Source organism: Pholis gunnellus (assembly GCF_910591455.1).
Source record: "Pholis gunnellus genome assembly, chromosome: 7".
Taxonomy (NCBI): domain Eukaryota; kingdom Metazoa; phylum Chordata; class Actinopteri; order Perciformes; family Pholidae; genus Pholis; species Pholis gunnellus.
Window position 1 is genome coordinate 25331446 of NC_136533.1, and position 18038 is coordinate 25349483.

At 41.2% G+C, this 18038-nt stretch overlaps 1 protein-coding gene across 1 annotated transcript in view; it reads left to right on the plus strand.

Annotated features, from left to right (window-relative positions):
• Positions 1–11944, plus strand: part of LOC306698837 (polypeptide N-acetylgalactosaminyltransferase 18-like) — a gene marked incomplete at its 3' end in the record, with an annotated part of 185059 nt that extends 173115 nt beyond the window's left edge. The window contains exon 11 of the mRNA XM_079163323.1: positions 11798–11944. Within this exon, the coding sequence (XP_079019449.1) occupies positions 11798–11944 (147 nt within the window). The remainder of the gene's footprint in view (positions 1–11797) is intronic.
• Positions 11945–18038: the final 6094 nt, after the last annotated feature.

Genomic DNA, 18038 nt, shown 5'->3' on the forward strand with positions numbered 1-18038 from the left:
AGTTCAACGCAAACTGTTACACAGTGTGTAATGGTCTGTCCAGCCAAGTTCTGTGGCCCTCCTCAACAATAAAGAAATAGCAAAGATTCAAAGAAAATGGTGATAAGTGACTAATTGAGTTTTCATCATGTACGCTAAGCAGAACCAAGAATCTACAGTAGCTTTGTACCGTCCCTTACATAGTCCTGCATGCATCCAGTTTAGCAAATCCGCACCTGTCCGCACCCACAAAACTCAGAGCAAGGACCGTCCCGCTACCCACAATTATCTCCTCGTCAAATCCGAACGTACCTGACCTGTTAATATAAGACCCGCCAAGTTCAATCACACAAACTGCTACATAGTCACTCTTCTATTAAAGTGCTTTATTTCATACTGTGGTTTAAGCTGGGTTCTCTACAGAAGCCCTGGAGGTAAGGGGAATTTGTGTGCCTGATTGATTTTGGTGGTCAAGGTCAAAGGTCAAATGTCACGCCCATCCAGTGGCTGTCTGAGGGGCAGAGGCGCAGCTTCATGCGATGGGGCACCAGCACGCAGAAACTACCCTTAAGAGCACTTCATAACATTTTCTCCACTGGAATTGAATCCTAGAGGATGTCTTATCACACTCAAGTGGAGGCCCGCATAGCTGCGTGCTTGGCTGACATCTCAAAGTGGATGACGACACCACCTCAAGCTCAACCTGGACAAAACCGAGCTACTGTTCCTCCCGGGAAAGGGTTGCCCGCACCGAGACCTGTCCATCACCATTGGCGATACTGTGGTGACGCCAACTCGGACTGCGAGGAATCTGGGTGTGACCCTGGATGACCGACTGTCGTTCTCAGCAAACATCTCATCGGCGTCGGCCATCAGACCTCTGGAGCTTGTCCAGAAAGCTGCAGCTCGCCTGGTGTTCGATCTCCCCAAGTTCTCCCACACAACTTCCCTTCTCCGTGCTCTACACTGGCTCCCTGTAAGAGCTCGCATCCAGTCTAAGACTCTGATGCTAGCCTACAGGGCAGTGAAAGGAACAGCTCCTTCCTATCTCCAGGCCATGGTCAAGCCCTACACCCCCGCCCGACCACTTCTCTCTGCTGCCTCGGGGCGATTGGTTGCCCCGTCGCTCAGAGGTCCCTGCGGCCGATCGACCTGGTCACGGCTTTTCTCTGTCCTGGCCCCACAATGGTGGAATGAACTCCTCACTGACGTCAGGACAGCAGAGTCGCTGCCCATCTTTCATCAGGCTGAAAACTCACCTCTTCAAGAAGAACTACCCTGAGCCTTCCTCTTAGCACTTACTGTATTCATATTAGTTTGTTGCACTTATTGTATTCATACTAGTTTGTTGCACTTATTGTATTCGTATTAGTTCGTTGCACTTATTGTATTCCTCTGTTTCTGCACTGTACGTTTGCTCTGGTTTATGCTCTTAGATACTTGTTTAAAAAAGGGAGATGCACTTATGACTTCTGGTGACTAGTAGTTCTCTTGAATACCTATGTTGAATACACTTATTGTAAGTCGCTTTGGATAAAAGCGTCTGCTAAATGACTGTAATGTAATGTGATGTTATCATATTTTCTTTACTGGAAGGACATTCAAGAGGACACTTCAAATTTGACAAAAAGTCCATTTGGATTTCAGGATGAACTGTTTACATTTTGGTGGTAAAAGATCAAGATCACAGTGACTTCATGTCCAACTTCACGGAATGCCTTGAGCAGATTTCTTCAAAATTGGTGCAAACATCCACTTGCATTAAAGATTGAACTGATTAGAATTTGGTGGTCAAGGTTTTTAGCCATAACAAAGGTTACAATATTGTAACCCTTGTTCACAAGCAGAGCTCTTTATTGGACTCTATGGGAAATACTCTCCTTCAATCAAAAGCATGCATTCTCCCACACCAAAATGTGCAGAAGTGTAGATGGCCAATCAGAGCGTACCTACCCAGATACGTTCAGACACCAGAGTATATTAGGCAGCACACATCACTGCTCAACATCCTACACCCTCATTAGCGAGTGTAGTAGTAGTGGCATAGTAGCAGCAGGGCCCCTATAGTAGAGGGCTCCACCTGTGCTTATAGATCTAGGGTTACAATATTGTAACCTTCATTCTAACTCACACAGGTTGCAACCTTTACTGGACTCTATGAGTACAGTCGCTGGAGGCCAATTAATGTTTTCTCTGCCATAACAATGACCCAAGCACATTAATCCTGACAGGTTGGTCACGGGAGCCAACCTCTTTCTTAATAAGTAGGGGCCCTTAGCCAACCCAGGTAGTACATAACTGGAATGGGCACGGCCATGGCCTAACCGTACAGGGGTCAAAAAACAAGCAGTAGACACCCTACACACCACATCACCCGGTCGTCAAGGAGCATGGGAACATGTAGATGTATCATGCCAACAGGTGCAACACAATAGAAACACATCCAACCCTTTTCAACAGTCCTGCGTCGGCCAAGCAAATTCATTATGTAGAAACGTACAGCAATAGTAGAGTAATATCAATCAGTTGTTATAAATGCAATCAATACAGAATTAATTCAACAAAATTCTCTCCCAATCTTACTTCCCTAATGCTGCTATACTCACAACCTCGTTGGATTCTGAAGAACAGGGATGAAAGCAAAAAGGCAACAAATCCAAAATTCTCCTTAATGGACAACAGCTTCTCTGTCATAGGATTGATCTAGAAGAAGAAGAAGATTCTATTCAACAGGCACCAAACCTCCATTTCAGCTCCTCTCAGGGAGCGAGGGTTTGGGTGTCTTGACTGGTTGTTGTTCTCAGCTTGAAGCTGTACTGTTGCACTCGATGAAGTCTTTATTCCTTCTCACAAATCCCATCTTAAAGTCCCTATTTGAACATCCTGCATTAGCTCACCAATAAGCTTGAGGCAGATCAGGTGATGTGATCACCTTCACTAACACAAACAGGTCACTTGACCATGACATCAACCCCATTTCTAGTAAGTTCATGCCTAAGGTCATCTCCTCAGGACAACCTTGTTCAATGTTATGCTGATCTGCTAAAGATTTTACTGATCTGTTAATCAAAACAACTATTCAAATTAAGGGAATTCACATTTTACCAGTCTTCTGCATCCGCTTGTCCCCCCCTACTGTACCTTTACTTACAGCTCTTTCATTTCCCTATTTGCTTAGTGCACAAAAATATCATAAAGGTCACAGAGGTTATTCAACTTGTATACTTGTTCATGTCTTATTCTTATACATTTCATTATGAAATTCATTAATATATCAACTTTGTCAAAACCTGACTTGATTCAACACATTTGATTAATCATAAAACAATCACATGAAAAGTCATATATTTGTTACTCATATATACTGAGTAAATAATGATTACAGGATAAATCACACATTTCTATTCATGTATATCCTTTCAATGACTATGATCTCACTTACTTATTGTGTTACTTTTTAGCACTTTAAATCTCTGCTTCTATCTAACCACCATCTCCTCTTACTGCTGTCAATGGTTCCTCTTCTTCAATAGGCCTTGACTCTTCTTTTGTTGTCAGCTATTCGTGCTGTAGTAATGACCAACTCTGGCTGTTCCTCCTTTTCCTCTGGATGTGAAATGGGCTTGTTGTGGTTCTTTCTCTGGTTCTGGTTCTTTTGTCTCTGGGCTTCTCTCCTTCTGGTTCAGTGTTTCCTCAGGACCTTTATCAGGGCAGTAATTTGGCCTTCTCCTCTTATTTAAATCTAGCATCAACGTCCTGTTTTACTGGGCTCGTTGACACACTTCATGTGTTAAAAATAAACGTATCAATAGTAAACACAAAACTCTAGGGCTACGTTTTGCTTTGAAGCTTTGTTATTATCTGTAGATGAAGAAATATATATTATTTATCATTCTGAATTCATGGCAGATAGAGGGAATCTATGAAGCATAAGTTGGTAGTGAGCTGAGGTGCTTCACTGTGTAAAGAAAAAAATTATATTTCAGCATGAAAATCTCATCAAGTTTAGCTTTTATATGAATTGCATTTGCTCAAGCACTTTATGCATGGAGTTCCAGTCTTCTATGCTCTTTGTTTTCATGCAGTGCTTTTACCCACCACATCCTTTGAGGTGAATGACTTGCTGACTGAGCGCCTGGCAGACAGATTGCCTGACTTATTGGCTAACCCGCTGACTGGCCAGCCTACTTGCTGACTGCCTGTCTGATTGCTTTCTGGCTGTCTGACCAACTGATTAACTAGTGTTCCCACCTTAATAGCAGGGAATCGATAGTGTGGCCCTACTCTGCAGAATGACAGATGGGCTCACTGCTGAATTGAGGACGAGGTGTTGGACAAATGCAAAATGTGTATATGTAAAAATGTAAATGTGTAAAAGTGTATATGCGTGCATACGTGAACGTAAAAGATTGTGGGAACAAGAATGTATATGTGTGTTTGTATATGCTCTAACTCAGCTTCCAGACACTTGAAGCTGTACTCCTCCGGGAAGCCAAGAGGTGGAGCACAGACTTTTAAGTACACTTGTTGGAAGTCAGTCAGGAGGTCGTACACTTGGAGAAAGCCAACTCACTGGCTTTCAGCAGAGGGATTTTGACTATTGTAATGAATCTAAAGTTCCTCTACTGTACCATATACAGTAAGAGCCAATCATCGAAGTCCGTACAATGAGTCCCTGCTGCTATAATGTTCCATTAGCAGCCTTCTGCAGCAGGCAGTGAAAAGGTTGAAAATGTCAAACCCAGTACTGCAGGACTGAAAGCAAAAGTTGTAGAGGATCAGTATATGTTGTGCATTGCAGAGAAAGGCTGCGAAGGTATTGGCCTCAAATTGATTGGAACAGCTTTTACAAGGTTACAAGGTTATTTTATTGTCATTGACGTAGTATCATCTGCCAACTTTACAATGAAGTTCTCCTCATGTCGGGGGTAGCAGTAGAGTACAGCGTGAACAGGAGGGGGCTCCAGTGTTCAACACTAGAGTGGAGTAGGTGTGGAGGCCAATCCAAACTGCATGGGGTCTGTTTGTGTTGTGGTTTTTAAGTGAGATACTCAAGTACAGAGTGCTTAGTTTACCAATCAGGTTCATGGAGGAGTGTTGAGGGCTGAGCTGAAATCAACAACAACATTCTGATGTAGTTGTTGCAATTTTAAGATGAGTGAGTGCTGAGTGGAGAGCAGTCGAGACAACATCCTCTGTGGATCTGTTGGCTCTGTATACAAACTGGTGAAGGTCCAGGCTGACTGGGATGTTGTTTTTGATGAGCTGGAGAACCAGTTTCTCAAAGCGCTTCATCAGAATGGGGCTGGGTCATTTAGACTGGACTCTGCAGACTTTTAGGTGTAGGGACGATGGTGTCTGTCTCGAAGCAGGTGGGAACACTCTCCTGTGACAGTGATATGATGCGAATATCAGTGATGATATAATTTAGCTGGTTGGTACATGTTCTTAGACCACAACCAGGAATGTTATCAGGCTCAGCAGCTTTACTCATACTCACTCTCATCAGGGTTTTCCTCACATCCTCTGAGGGTACTGACAGTTGGTTTAGATAACAAATGTATTTATTAATTAACTAATTTCACAACAAATATTTTGGGCAACTTGGGGGTAGCCTGTCTGCCATTTGGTGCTGGGAGGTAGTGTAGATTAAGGATTTTTTCACTGAAAACAGCTGTATTTAACTTAAAATAATTCTGTTTATAGCGAAAGACAGCTGTAAAAACGTTAAAATGACCCGTGGGATTGACATACTCTTTGAGATGCTAACACCACTTACCCAATATGATTGATATGGCACCACATATCAGAAGACAATTAATACGTGCAAATGATGAAAATACACACAACACATCAGTAGTTATTAGCAAAATACAATTCAGTCAGGAACACTCTCGTTATAGATTTTAACCATTTATTGCAACAAATGGAATACAGTTAAACTTGGCGATAATGGCTCCGCTCTTTGAATGCTCCCCGGATTAGCCAGCAGCTACTGAGCTAAGACCGGGAGCACGAGCAATAACCCCCCTGGGTTTACAGGACAGAGGTACATTTTTTAAATACATTTCAAACATTTGCCAGAAGATGAACTAACAAAGAGGTGGAGGCTGGGGTGGAGGAGGCAAAGCTTCGCCAGCAGTGCGGTCTGTAGCAGCGTAGATGTAGAATGAATCAGTGAGAAGGAAGCCATATTTAAATAAACCTCCGTGAAGTGAGAGTGGGCTGTGATTGGTGCGTGGCCGATCAGAAGCTATGATTCAATCGGCTGGCTGTCAGCTGGTTACAGCTGGGGCGTATAACTTCCGTGTCCTGCATGAATTTACGCTAGCTTCATTAGTTTAAAGTAAATGGCAAAATAGATGAATATGTAATAAAAGAATACCTGGATGTGAAGAATTAGCTGAAAACAGGAATATTAGCTGAATTATATATTAATGAGATCTTATGAGTTATCTTTGACTATAACGGATAAGAGGAAACAGTGAGCAGCAAAATAGCCATTGAACCAACATGGCACCACCATTTATATGCATATATTAAGAATACAGGACTGTCTCAGAAAATTAGAATATTGTGATAATCCCCATACGTGTGATTTAGTTTACTGAACCAAGCTGAGTGTTTTTCAAGGCTCAGGAAACCCTTGCAGGTGTTTCGAGTTAATTAGACGATTCAAGTGATTAGTTGAATACCATACTAGTATACTTTTTCATGATATTCTAATATTTAGAGATAGGATATTTGAGTTTTCTTAAGCTGTAAGCCATAATCAGCAATATTAAAAGAATAAAAGGCTTGCAATATTTCAGTTGATTTGTAATGAATCCAGAATGCATGACATTTTTGTTTTTTTAATTGCATTACACAAAATAAAGAACTTTATCACAATATTCTAATTTTCTGAGACAGTCCTGTATGGGCAGGCATGATTGCAGAAGAATTTAGATGCTGAACGATGCCATAATAGCAGATTCTGATAGCAGGCATCAAAATGAAAGTAGTACCAGTAGCACCAGTTATAACATGACTTACGAAGGATTTAAGGCAAACTTAAAGAAGTATAGGCAGAGCCTGAATAATCAATATATTCATGTTTATTGTATAGAGCAGGTCAAGACGGAAGTCTATATGGACCCAACATGAGATTCCCCACAACGCTGCTGCTGCAACGAATGCCATTCCACTTGACAGATCATCAAGTGCTGCTGCATTGAATGTGATACCACATGACAGAATAAAGTTACCATTGGCAGAAAGTTATAAATAGTAGTTATCTAAAAGAACACAATGAATAACAAATGAAGGAATAAGTAGAATACATCAACAGGAGGCCATCGTGCGATAGAATCGCGCCACTATGACGCCAAATCAGGCCGGGGTGTAAAGGGGGCTGGGCTAATAACCCATTCACCACTTCTTACCCACCTACTCCTGACGGCCGTGCTCGGACTGCACACATCTTTGAGGGAGGGAAGAGGAGAGAAAGAGGGGTGACATTCAGCCAAGGGCCCTGATTCAATTTGAACCAGGGCTGCTGAGATAAGACTCATGGTGCTCTACCATGTGAGCTATCTGGGCACCCCCAGTTTTTTTTTTTTTTTTTGTGATCCTACTATACACCTGGAAAAGGATTTGTGACTGAATCTATTGTGACACTATTACTGTGACAAATCTGACCACAGACAGATATCCAGACAGAAGTACTAAAGAGCTCTTCTGTGGTAGTTCTGCTAAAGAGGTGGCCTACAGGACACTGTCCATGTTTTAACACAAGGTGAAAACAATACCAGCCACACCCTAAGGAGACTGAACTGAGTACTTAGCCAATATATAATATAATAGAGTATAATATTTTTAAAAAAAGCTTTGATGATCTGAATAATTGTGAGCATTGCTGGCCCCAGACATGAGAGCTTCCAGTGAGGCATCTCACACGATGCAGATTATATCAAATCTGGAGTAGATGGAGGCCAGAGTCTGAGAACCACTGACCGTGATATCCTTCAAAAGCCCACTGATGGACATCAGTCGCAAGAATACACCGGCACACCATGGAGGACAGTTGCCGTTATGCCAACTGAGCATGTTTAATGTAGTTTGTGATGAGGTCAACAATGACCAGGGCACTTTGCTTGAATAAGGCCGGCGTGATCTTTCTTACGGACTTCATGATTTGTGCTGTTATGGATAACTTTTAGCATTAAGTACTCCCTTTGCTTGATTGAAAATTAAACCATAAAAAATAAACAAAATGAAACTTCATGGTGTACTCAAGTTAAAAGTCCCAAACAACTGTACTTGTAGTAACGTAACATAAGTGTCTTAGGATGGAGTCGGCTACATTAAGGTACGGATGTGAACCTTCCAAGTGGTTCATGTTTGACCATGACAATTTCCTTTTTTTCTCCTAAGTGAGCCTGTAACACTGCAAACGCTTGATATTCGAATAACCTTAGGAAACAGAGGGGTTAAATACGTTCTAACCGTGTGTCTCTAATATCCCTGCTTCAAACCAGTCTTATAGATACCGTTGTAGTAGAGGTTGGTTAATTGAGGCCTGCTGCTAATACAGAATTTACGGTAATAGTTGGACAGCACAAAAAACTACTGACGAAGCAGCCTGACCATATTTATGTGATTGAGAAGGCGGTCCAGGTGCAACACGCTGTCTTTACCTTGATTGTTGAGCGGCTTGAAGTGGAATGAATGCAGAGCGCATGAGGCCGCTGCCACGAGGAGCCGGCGACGAGGAGAGCCGGTGAGGCAAAGGATTTAGGATGTTCGGCCATGTTGTTGATGTTGGTAGATGTATGAGAAATAAACTACGGCGTTAAGCATGCAATAGTATCGTCTTCCTGTCTGAACTTACGCTAGAGCTCCATTTGGTGCAAGTGGAGCAAAAGGGAATGAGGACAAGAGCATGTAGTTTACATTCACAGACAGGGACAAGGACATTATCGACATGTTTTATCTTTGAGTGAAGAGACATGATTTGGGGGAGACTAGGCCTCCCTCCTTCTGCATATTGGATGCGCCGATTCTCTTCCTCTCCCATCTTTGTTTACTGAACAGGTCTTCAGCTCTCATCTCAGGAGTCACAGGAACACAAAATCAATTCAGGCAAAGGTTTTTATATAAATGCATTCCGAGCATTCATGCTGATATAACATTTGATGCAGCAATCAAAAGCCACGACTTCCTCCTAATCAATGACTGCAAACCTGCTAGCTTATTTGACATGTCAAAAATGCAGGAATGCAGATGCATTTGACACAGTTGGCTTTGCATTAGAAGAAGAGCAAAGCTCCCAGATAAACTGACATCATCAGCAGCCAATCTAACACGACATTAACTTCAAATCTTCTATTTCAGAGTTTATTTGCTGCAAACGTTGTCTGAGTGAAGGACATTTTATTATTGTTAAATAATAGCTGTTCAGAACAGAGCTTCTTGTACAGGTAGGGGGCAGATGGTGCCTGTGCGAGTTGATTGGCTGAAAGTGTTTTTGGGGGTAAATCCTTTTAGAGTGCTGTCTACAGAACTGAGACGTGAACAATGGCGATTCGCTCAGAGTGAATGTGATTAAGAGGGCTTTTTTCTGGTCTTTGAGTCAAAGTGAATGAGGCTTTTGATATTTTAGCCCCACGCTTTGATGGTGATGGTAAGAATAGTTTGTATGCTGGTATCTTTATTAAAGTGAATAAGTAATAAATGCATCAATTATACCCCAATTTAAACATGATCCATGAGAAAAATACAAATGTATGACAAAAATAGCATATTGTCAATATTTTCGAGAGCCCCTAAAATGTCACAAATGCACACACACACACACACACACACACACACACACACACACACACACACACACACACACACACACACACACAGGGCAGCTTATGTGTTAGTTTTGTATGATTGCCTAAGTACACAGCAGTAGCAGAAGACCTCAGATATTTAGCAAAACAATACAATAATGTATAAAAACCCGATTGTGTCACTGTATGGCACACACATGATTCATACAATCTGATTCTGATTGAACCAGTTTCCCACTGCTACCTTTCTATTGATATAGTCTCTGTTTGTCTTTCCAGAGATATTGTTAGAGTATACGGACCAGACACAACACTGCTTACTGGACACTGATGAAAATATTCATTTATCTCCACATTGTAAAATCAATCAGTACATCAATGCATTTCCAAAGGTTGCATTTTGCACTGAAAATCAGAACTGAGCATATTCTGAATAGAATACAAACACAGCAAAATCATGAGGATACTCATATTGGAGACAAAATAGAAAGCATGAATTACATTTTTCTTTTCAATTGCTGATACATGTTTTTGAAATAAGGCGTCTCGCTGCTCTGCTGACTTCTATTTATCCTCACAAAGGTACTCACCCACACTACCTGTGGGGTTTTATACTGCGTACATCCCGATGATTGAGTCAACCACATGTCTGGAAAGGTGTCATGTGTGTTGTGACTTTATGTCTCCTGCCACGGGCAGAGAGAGATAAAGAATGGTGTGCAGTGTTTAGCAAAATGTTCCATGTTGAATTGCAAATTAAGTCCAAAGGAGAAAATGAGTTTGGAGTTTGGGAGACTTGAACTGAGGTTCTGCTCTCTGGGTGTCCGTTTCATTAATTGCGCTTTAAGTGTCATGTTAGTGCATTCCCCATCTCCACAGAGGCGCCTTTGAGATACTTTCCTGCTATACATACGTATATGCCGTTACAGTGCTGTTCTGATTGGATTACTAGAATTATGCATTTTACCCAGATGTTTGAAATGTTCGATTTTCAAGAGCATGCTAAAAAGGTTGTTGCTGGCCTGTATAAATAATACGTTTCAACCACACACCTAGTGTTGGTGTTCTTGATGAGTGAGGCACTTATTCACAAGCAGGACCTGGAAAGATCTCCGCAGTATGGACTCTTGTCCTCTTCCCGCTGCACTAAACTGGTTGTAATTTGTGATTATAGGCTGTGAAATTCAAAACACAAGGTTGAATATATACCGGCCATGTCTCACAGATAATAATGCCTGTGCAGCTTTGCTGTAAACTGGCTCATCATCTTTACAGCATACATCCAGCAGCTGGTAGGACTCCTGCTGTAAAAGATCCACAATCTCAAGCTTTAGTTAGAAAGGTTGTTTGGCTGTTAAGCCATTAATACTGAGAATGCTGACTGAATGGTGTCTGCTGAAAACAGTATGTCTGCTTTCAATCTGCTTTATATATCGAGTGCTTCTTGGCCTCTGCATCATCCATTCTAATCAGGGAACGTATGCAAACTTGGAAGCCGTTATCGGGCTTGTACCACGGCCACTTGCCACTAAAACTATCCATCATTGCTTTACTCATAATATTGATTTTGCTTTACTGTTAAAGATGTCGTAGAATATATTTCCTTAGCCTCAAAATAGCATTGCTAGGCAACATCAAGCTAAACAGGAAGGGGTTCAGTTTTAAAACGATGAGAGAAAGGAAAATGTACGCTTTGATGTCAACAATAGACATTGTTGGAGATAATGGTGGTCACAAAAATAACCCTAGCTCCAAGATATTTAGCAAAGCCTCACTGTTGCTGTCTTTGACTACACTTTTGTTTTATATTGGCACAATAAATTGTACTGTAGAACAGTAGAATTCTCTGTGGCCATAAAAGTGCAATAATGCACTCAGATGTGTCGTGATATAAATAATGGATCTGGCTGAGGGAACACCAAATGGAGCGGCATTCTTCACCTTTCTTATCCATTCTTTTTCTGTAAATCTCACACCTTCTCTCTCTCTCCCTTTAGGGTGGCTCCATCCAGAACATGGAGTCTCTAGGTTGTCTGGAGCTGGTCGAGAGCCGACTGCCAGAGTTCACTTTCCAGCTGGTCATTCAGGACTGCACCGATCAGAAATGGACCATCACTAACATACTGACTGTCCTGCCACAGTGAACACTCTGCCACCAGTCAGCTACTAGAACACATTTGTTGTGATGGACTAATCTAGTAAGCGAAGAACTCCCCTGCTGACCCAGATACACGATTGACCGATTAGAAATGGACTAACATGTTGACCTCAGCAGCAAAATACGTGTCCAATTTTTATTTTTAAAGAGAATCTGCAGGAAAACTTGTGCTTTAATCAGACAATGACTGGATGGAATGGACAATGAGTAATCTAATAACTGTTTTAGACCAATGACCTGAGAGAATAGACAGAAGAGACAGATGGAGCCGGGGTCTTAAAACTTCCCACTCTGCATTTATAATGAGAAATACAGCCGCTTGTTCCAGGGGACCGGCCCATGAAATCATGTAAGCACTCTGGTCATTGCAGGAGCAGGATTTTGGGTCGATGTCGACCGTTTAAGATAGGGCCTGTACTGCCCCGGTCTCATCACACAGTCCCTGTAACAAATAGATTGAGCATGTTTCAATATGTAAGTGTGCAGAGGGAGAAATACAAGGTGTGCAACTGCACGCATTGCAGAAAAACCAAGCAATTTTACAATGCTGGCTGATTTGTTCCACAGATTACGTGGAGGAGACAGATTTGGAGTTATTAGCGTTATACACTACTTGACTCAGAGTGTAGGCCAGGAGCTACAGATTTACTCAGTATTGCAAAAAGGTGACATAGTGTAATGGAGATTAACCAGTGAGTGATTTAAACTGGCATTGTAATAGAAACTCTGAAGGCTCAGAGTGTGCTTTGGAAATAATTTGAGCAGAAGCAGAGACAACCGTCATGCTGGCAGGCGCCACATTTGTGGACAGAGCAGGAGATTAATCCGGAAAAGAAGATTTTAGATTTACTTGCACCTGTAAAACCCAACTTTGGCTCATGCAGCATCGAACGAAGGAAAGTGATGTAGAAACACAAACACATCTGTTCAATAAAACCAGACAAAGCGCGTCAGACAGGTGATCTCATAGAGGGTTCGGCTGGGAAAGCCTCTGCGTAATCGGGGGGCTGATATTACAAATAAGAAGTCAAAGGGAAATCCACCCTAACACTCAATCCACACTGGTGTTATAGTTTATTTCAACATGTTATGTTTGCATGTTTTATGTTGAGTTCACCAATATATTGACCCAAGAATATGTTAATTGAACACAGTCAGTTCACTCACACAGGCTGTATGGGTGTAAGATGGAAGTCTCTCAGTCTTATTATCTTATTTTGTAAGGACTTGCCTCCAGTTGCTGCCTTTTTGGCCACGTCGTCATTGTAAATGACAACTGTTCTCAATTGACTTATCTAGTTAAATAATGGTAAAATAAATTAAAAGAATATTCTACATTGATGATACTTCATCCTTGTTGGATACTGATCATAGATAAAGCCATGACAAGGCCATTGTGAAGTGTAACATGCAGTTTGTCCTTGTCAGCAGTCTGAACGTGACATCACTGCTACACATGCAGTTTAGTTTAAGTTATGTAGATGTATGAACCATTAACTGGACATATTGGATCATTCTGGATTATTACAACTGGGTTCTTATTTTTGTAGTCCGGGCCATTATTATCATCATCATCACCATTAGTAATACTAGTGCACTAACCAAGCTAACTGGTGAAAAATGACAGTGATATCGCTAAACATTAGTCTGCAGATGTGAAACTAGCCCCCAGGAACACTGAGTCATGAAGTCATTAACATAGTGGCCCTTGATGTGTAAATGGCGGTTTTACAGACCGACTTCCTGGTTCAAATGACCTTGTGCAGGTGCACACTTTTCTTGTGCAATGAAAAAGAATTACGACATTTCACTCACTTTCAGTTTCACCTATAAAGTAAAGTGGTTTCAATCATATGGCTGCTAAAGTGTGGATACATAGTCCAATCGGTGAAGGGGGATCCCAGCGGTGAATAAAACAGAAAGCATACAATACTACAGATCTTAGGAATGACTTAACTCTTACATGATGATGTGGAGGAGGATGTATGTGTTGTGTATTATTAATTGTCCCATCTTCCAGATTTGTCCACTCCGCTGGGATCCCCCTTCCCCAATTGGACTATGTGATCGCCTCCAGTCCACGCTTTAGTAGCCATATGATTGAAACCACTTCATCCTGCACATGATTTGACCCGGCCCAAGAATCCCCTCATAACAAGTGTCTATACCGAAATCTGAACCACAGATCTATTGAGAATGTATAAAGAGCCTATCTGACATCAATACATGGGCGATGAATCATTACATAATGTTTCAGAGAGCAAGGAGAGGGTAGTTTTGAGGTTTTATAGAGAAAATCTAAAAAATACGATCACACAATATCATATCCTTTTTGACCTGAGTATATGAAAACATCCACAGCCATAATGATTTAAGTATATTTTTATTGGATCTGAAAATAGCAAGAATATTCTGAAACGGTGGGGTTTATTATAGAATCATTACAATTATCAAACACTGTCCTCACTGCTATATCATAACGTTATCCTTATGACCACTGTCTAATTATTACTATTAATCGATCATTAACTAACCTTTAACCAACAAACAAAACAATAATTGATAATTGCAAAAGCAGTGGTAGGGGATTTGGCCTGCACGACGTGTTTCTCACATTTGCAACAAGTTGTCAGGCTCCCATTTAAAAATACACACAGACGAGGCATTTACACTTTCACAGTTTCAAAAATCCTTAAAACAAGAATATTCTTTGACATGGCATTCTAAAATCCATTTCAATAGATACGTGTCAGATTTGACAGTTTACACCAGTTGAATGCGTTGTTGCCTCTCTGAGACCACATGTTTGGGAGAGAACGAATGACTTTATGAGATGTTCAAGACAGCAGAATGCACGAAGCGTTTGGGGGAAGACCTCCCAGTGACTCTCAGATGAATCATCTCTCATCTCAATCCAGAAGGAGGTGAAGTCCTCTGAAGGACATGTCTTCTCAGGACGCAGCCCCTGAAAAGGGACCCAGCTTGTCACTGCAGGGCATCTCTACCCATCTTACATCTATAGCTAATAGAATGTAGACAAACAAAGACGAGCACCCTCTGTTCTCCTCAGTCAGTTCATCCCGAGAACGTTGGCACCCAAAGACATGTCCTTGTTTAATTCTGAGTGCACAATGGGACCATTTTTGCACAGAAAAAGATATTTTGTAAATAAATCTTTATCATACAAAGAATAATTTCTTTGCGTGATAATTATTTTTTTCACAAAATGTAATTCATGTGCATGCAAAAAGGAGGGATTTGTCCCGCATTTAATTACTCACGATTAGACATGTATGTAGGTCGGAAGTTATTATGTAGAATTTATTATAAATTATAAATATTATCCACAGCCATATACATAAATTATAAATATTATAAAATAAAAGAGGAATTAAATGTTTGTAATAATAATTATCCACAGAATATAGTTGTTATATGCATGCATACTTTTCTGTGCTTAAACTGTCCCATTGCTTTCACAGAGTTTAGTCCACAGACTGGGTTTAGATCATGTAAAGTCTGGATGTATGGTTTAAGTATGAATACCTTTTTGCTTTTGCTGACTTTACACTTGCATACACTACTGATCACTAAGTTTCTGTACATTTAAATATCTCCAAAAGTTACACACTGTCTTTTAATTAGATCAAACTGTTTTGCAATCAATTTCCTAGTTATTCAAAGCCCCGGCCTTAAACCATCTCTATCAATAATTCAACACAAAAACAGAATTAATTATTAATCTGGCTATTATGTATTCAAAACCTTTCTTTTTTCATTCGCAGCCCACTGAGGTATAAAAGCTCAGTGGTAACTTGTGTTTGTCTTCTATTGGCTACTGTGTAGCATCCGTTACCAAACCGTCCATTGATCCTCTGTTCCTTTGTGGCTCAGGTTTGTAAATCTTGAAATTTTAAAAGTATCTCCATTTTTGGGAAGCTGTTGATATATGAAGTCATGAAAATGTCCAAGCTATTTTATTAGTTTATTTAAACTGGATATTTATAAGTACCAACAGTAAAAAAAATGATAATGACCAAAACTGTCCTGCGTGTCTGTCTCTTTTCACCTCTGCAGTGAATGTTCAGTCACTGGGCAACACAGATGCTTTGGGGGTGGGGTTGATATGCTGAAACACGTAGTGGATTAGCTAAAGGCATACAGACATGTTGTGACTGTGCTGCATATTAAAGGCCTGTGATGGAAGAAGTCATCTTATTGTCTACGGTAAAAGTAGCCTCTGATAGGGGAAGTGCTCATAATCAGCAAAATGTAAACCTGCGTATATTTTTAGGGAGCAGAGCAACAAGCTGTAAACACAACATTGACATGAATGAATGAAATGAATATGCGTTGCTAAACGAGCTCACATAGGCCATGTCCACACTACTATGTCTCCATTTAAAAACGCATATCTTTCACTACGTTTATACTGAGCGTCCACACTAGGCCGGAGTTTCGGAGCACCGAAAACGGAAGGCCGTAAACGCATAAGTTTGGAAGCAATGACGTAGTCCCCCATCTTGATGACATGATTGGTCCTCAGCAGTCGCGACGTGTCCTTCCCTGATTCATCACGCCCCAATCACGTGAGCCTTTCCCGGAAAATCACAAACAACAACAGCCTTGATTATCGATCGACTACCAGGATAATTCAACATGGACAACTGATTACAGGTGTTGCTGCCCTCGTTGTCTTTACTAGCAGCTGTTGTGCTGTTAATGTTTTTGGAGCGATTAGTGAGCGATTAGTGAGCGGTTAGTGAGCGGTTAGTGAGCGGTTAGTGAGCGGTTAGTGAGCGGCGCGTCCAGCGACGTTATCAGCCCGTCTGACGTCTGAAGACACAGGCTTTGAGGAGGACGATGGAAACAAAACGACTTCCATTTCTTATCAATGCTTATTTTGTTCTGCACAACCATTGTGAAGTCCACACACATAAACTATAAAGGATTGCTCTCCAGTAGGACAGACTTCAGTCACCAGCAGAGCTACGAGTGAGAACAGACAACAACCAAACCAGAGGCAACAAGTGAGACGTGTGTTGACCACATTCATTGACCCATAGTCTGGTAAACCTTTATGTCTAAGTGTTGATTTTAAAGTACATTTGATGTGAGAGAGAGAGAGTGATAGAGTAGGACCGGCAGTGTTGTAAGTCTGAAAATTAAAACTTTCCACAAAATGTGTCTGTTTGAGTTTATAGAGGAAGATCTTTGAGGAAGTCTTATTAAAGACTATTATATTATTTTGAACTAAGCAACCAATCTTCCTGTTAACACCAGCACCGTTTTAAAATGAAAATGTATTGGTGTGGATGTACCACCAGGCTAGGCGCTCTGTATTCCGCAGTATGCTGAGGTTGTGGCATGTGAGACAAGCCGGCATCCGTCATAGGAATGTGTGGAAAGAGTTTGTGTAATGACTCTCTCTGCCACAGGAGGAGATAAACGTTCTGTACTACAGGATTAAAGTAGATCTAGTCAATGTGTTAGCAAACAGATACACATCCAGCAGACACAGAGCAACAATAGCATTTATTAGCCAATAGACTTTTCTCTGTCTTTGCCAGCTAGATGCTAACTTTGTCTGGTCACAGAAAAGAGCTCCCTTCTGTGTTGATAAAAGCAGGGAGATTGAACCAAAACAGTAAAGTGGCTGGCTGTAAAAATATCAAGCTAAAATACGGCAAAACTCTCCAGGAGAGCTGCAGAGTCGGGTGATAATGGGTTGGTCACTATGAGCGAGCCTTTACTCATCACACAGACACGTCAGACAACGTCAAGCTGTGGACCAGAAAACCAAGCCATAAGTTGAAAGATGCGAAAAGGCTTCATAGAACTGAAGGGAACTGTAGAGCTTCATCAAATCAAAATAGTTATTACTATGGTCCCTTGAAATGCCGTGTCTTACATTATTAGATTTTTAAAACTCATTAATGTGTAAGTAGCTGTGGTGGCGGGTCGTGGTTGGACTCAGCTGCAGAGGGGACAGAATGGGGGGGGGGGGTGCTGGGAAGAGGCTTAATTAGCCTCAGCTGAATTCAATCCTTGATCGTGTCTCTCTCGCATATAAACACAAG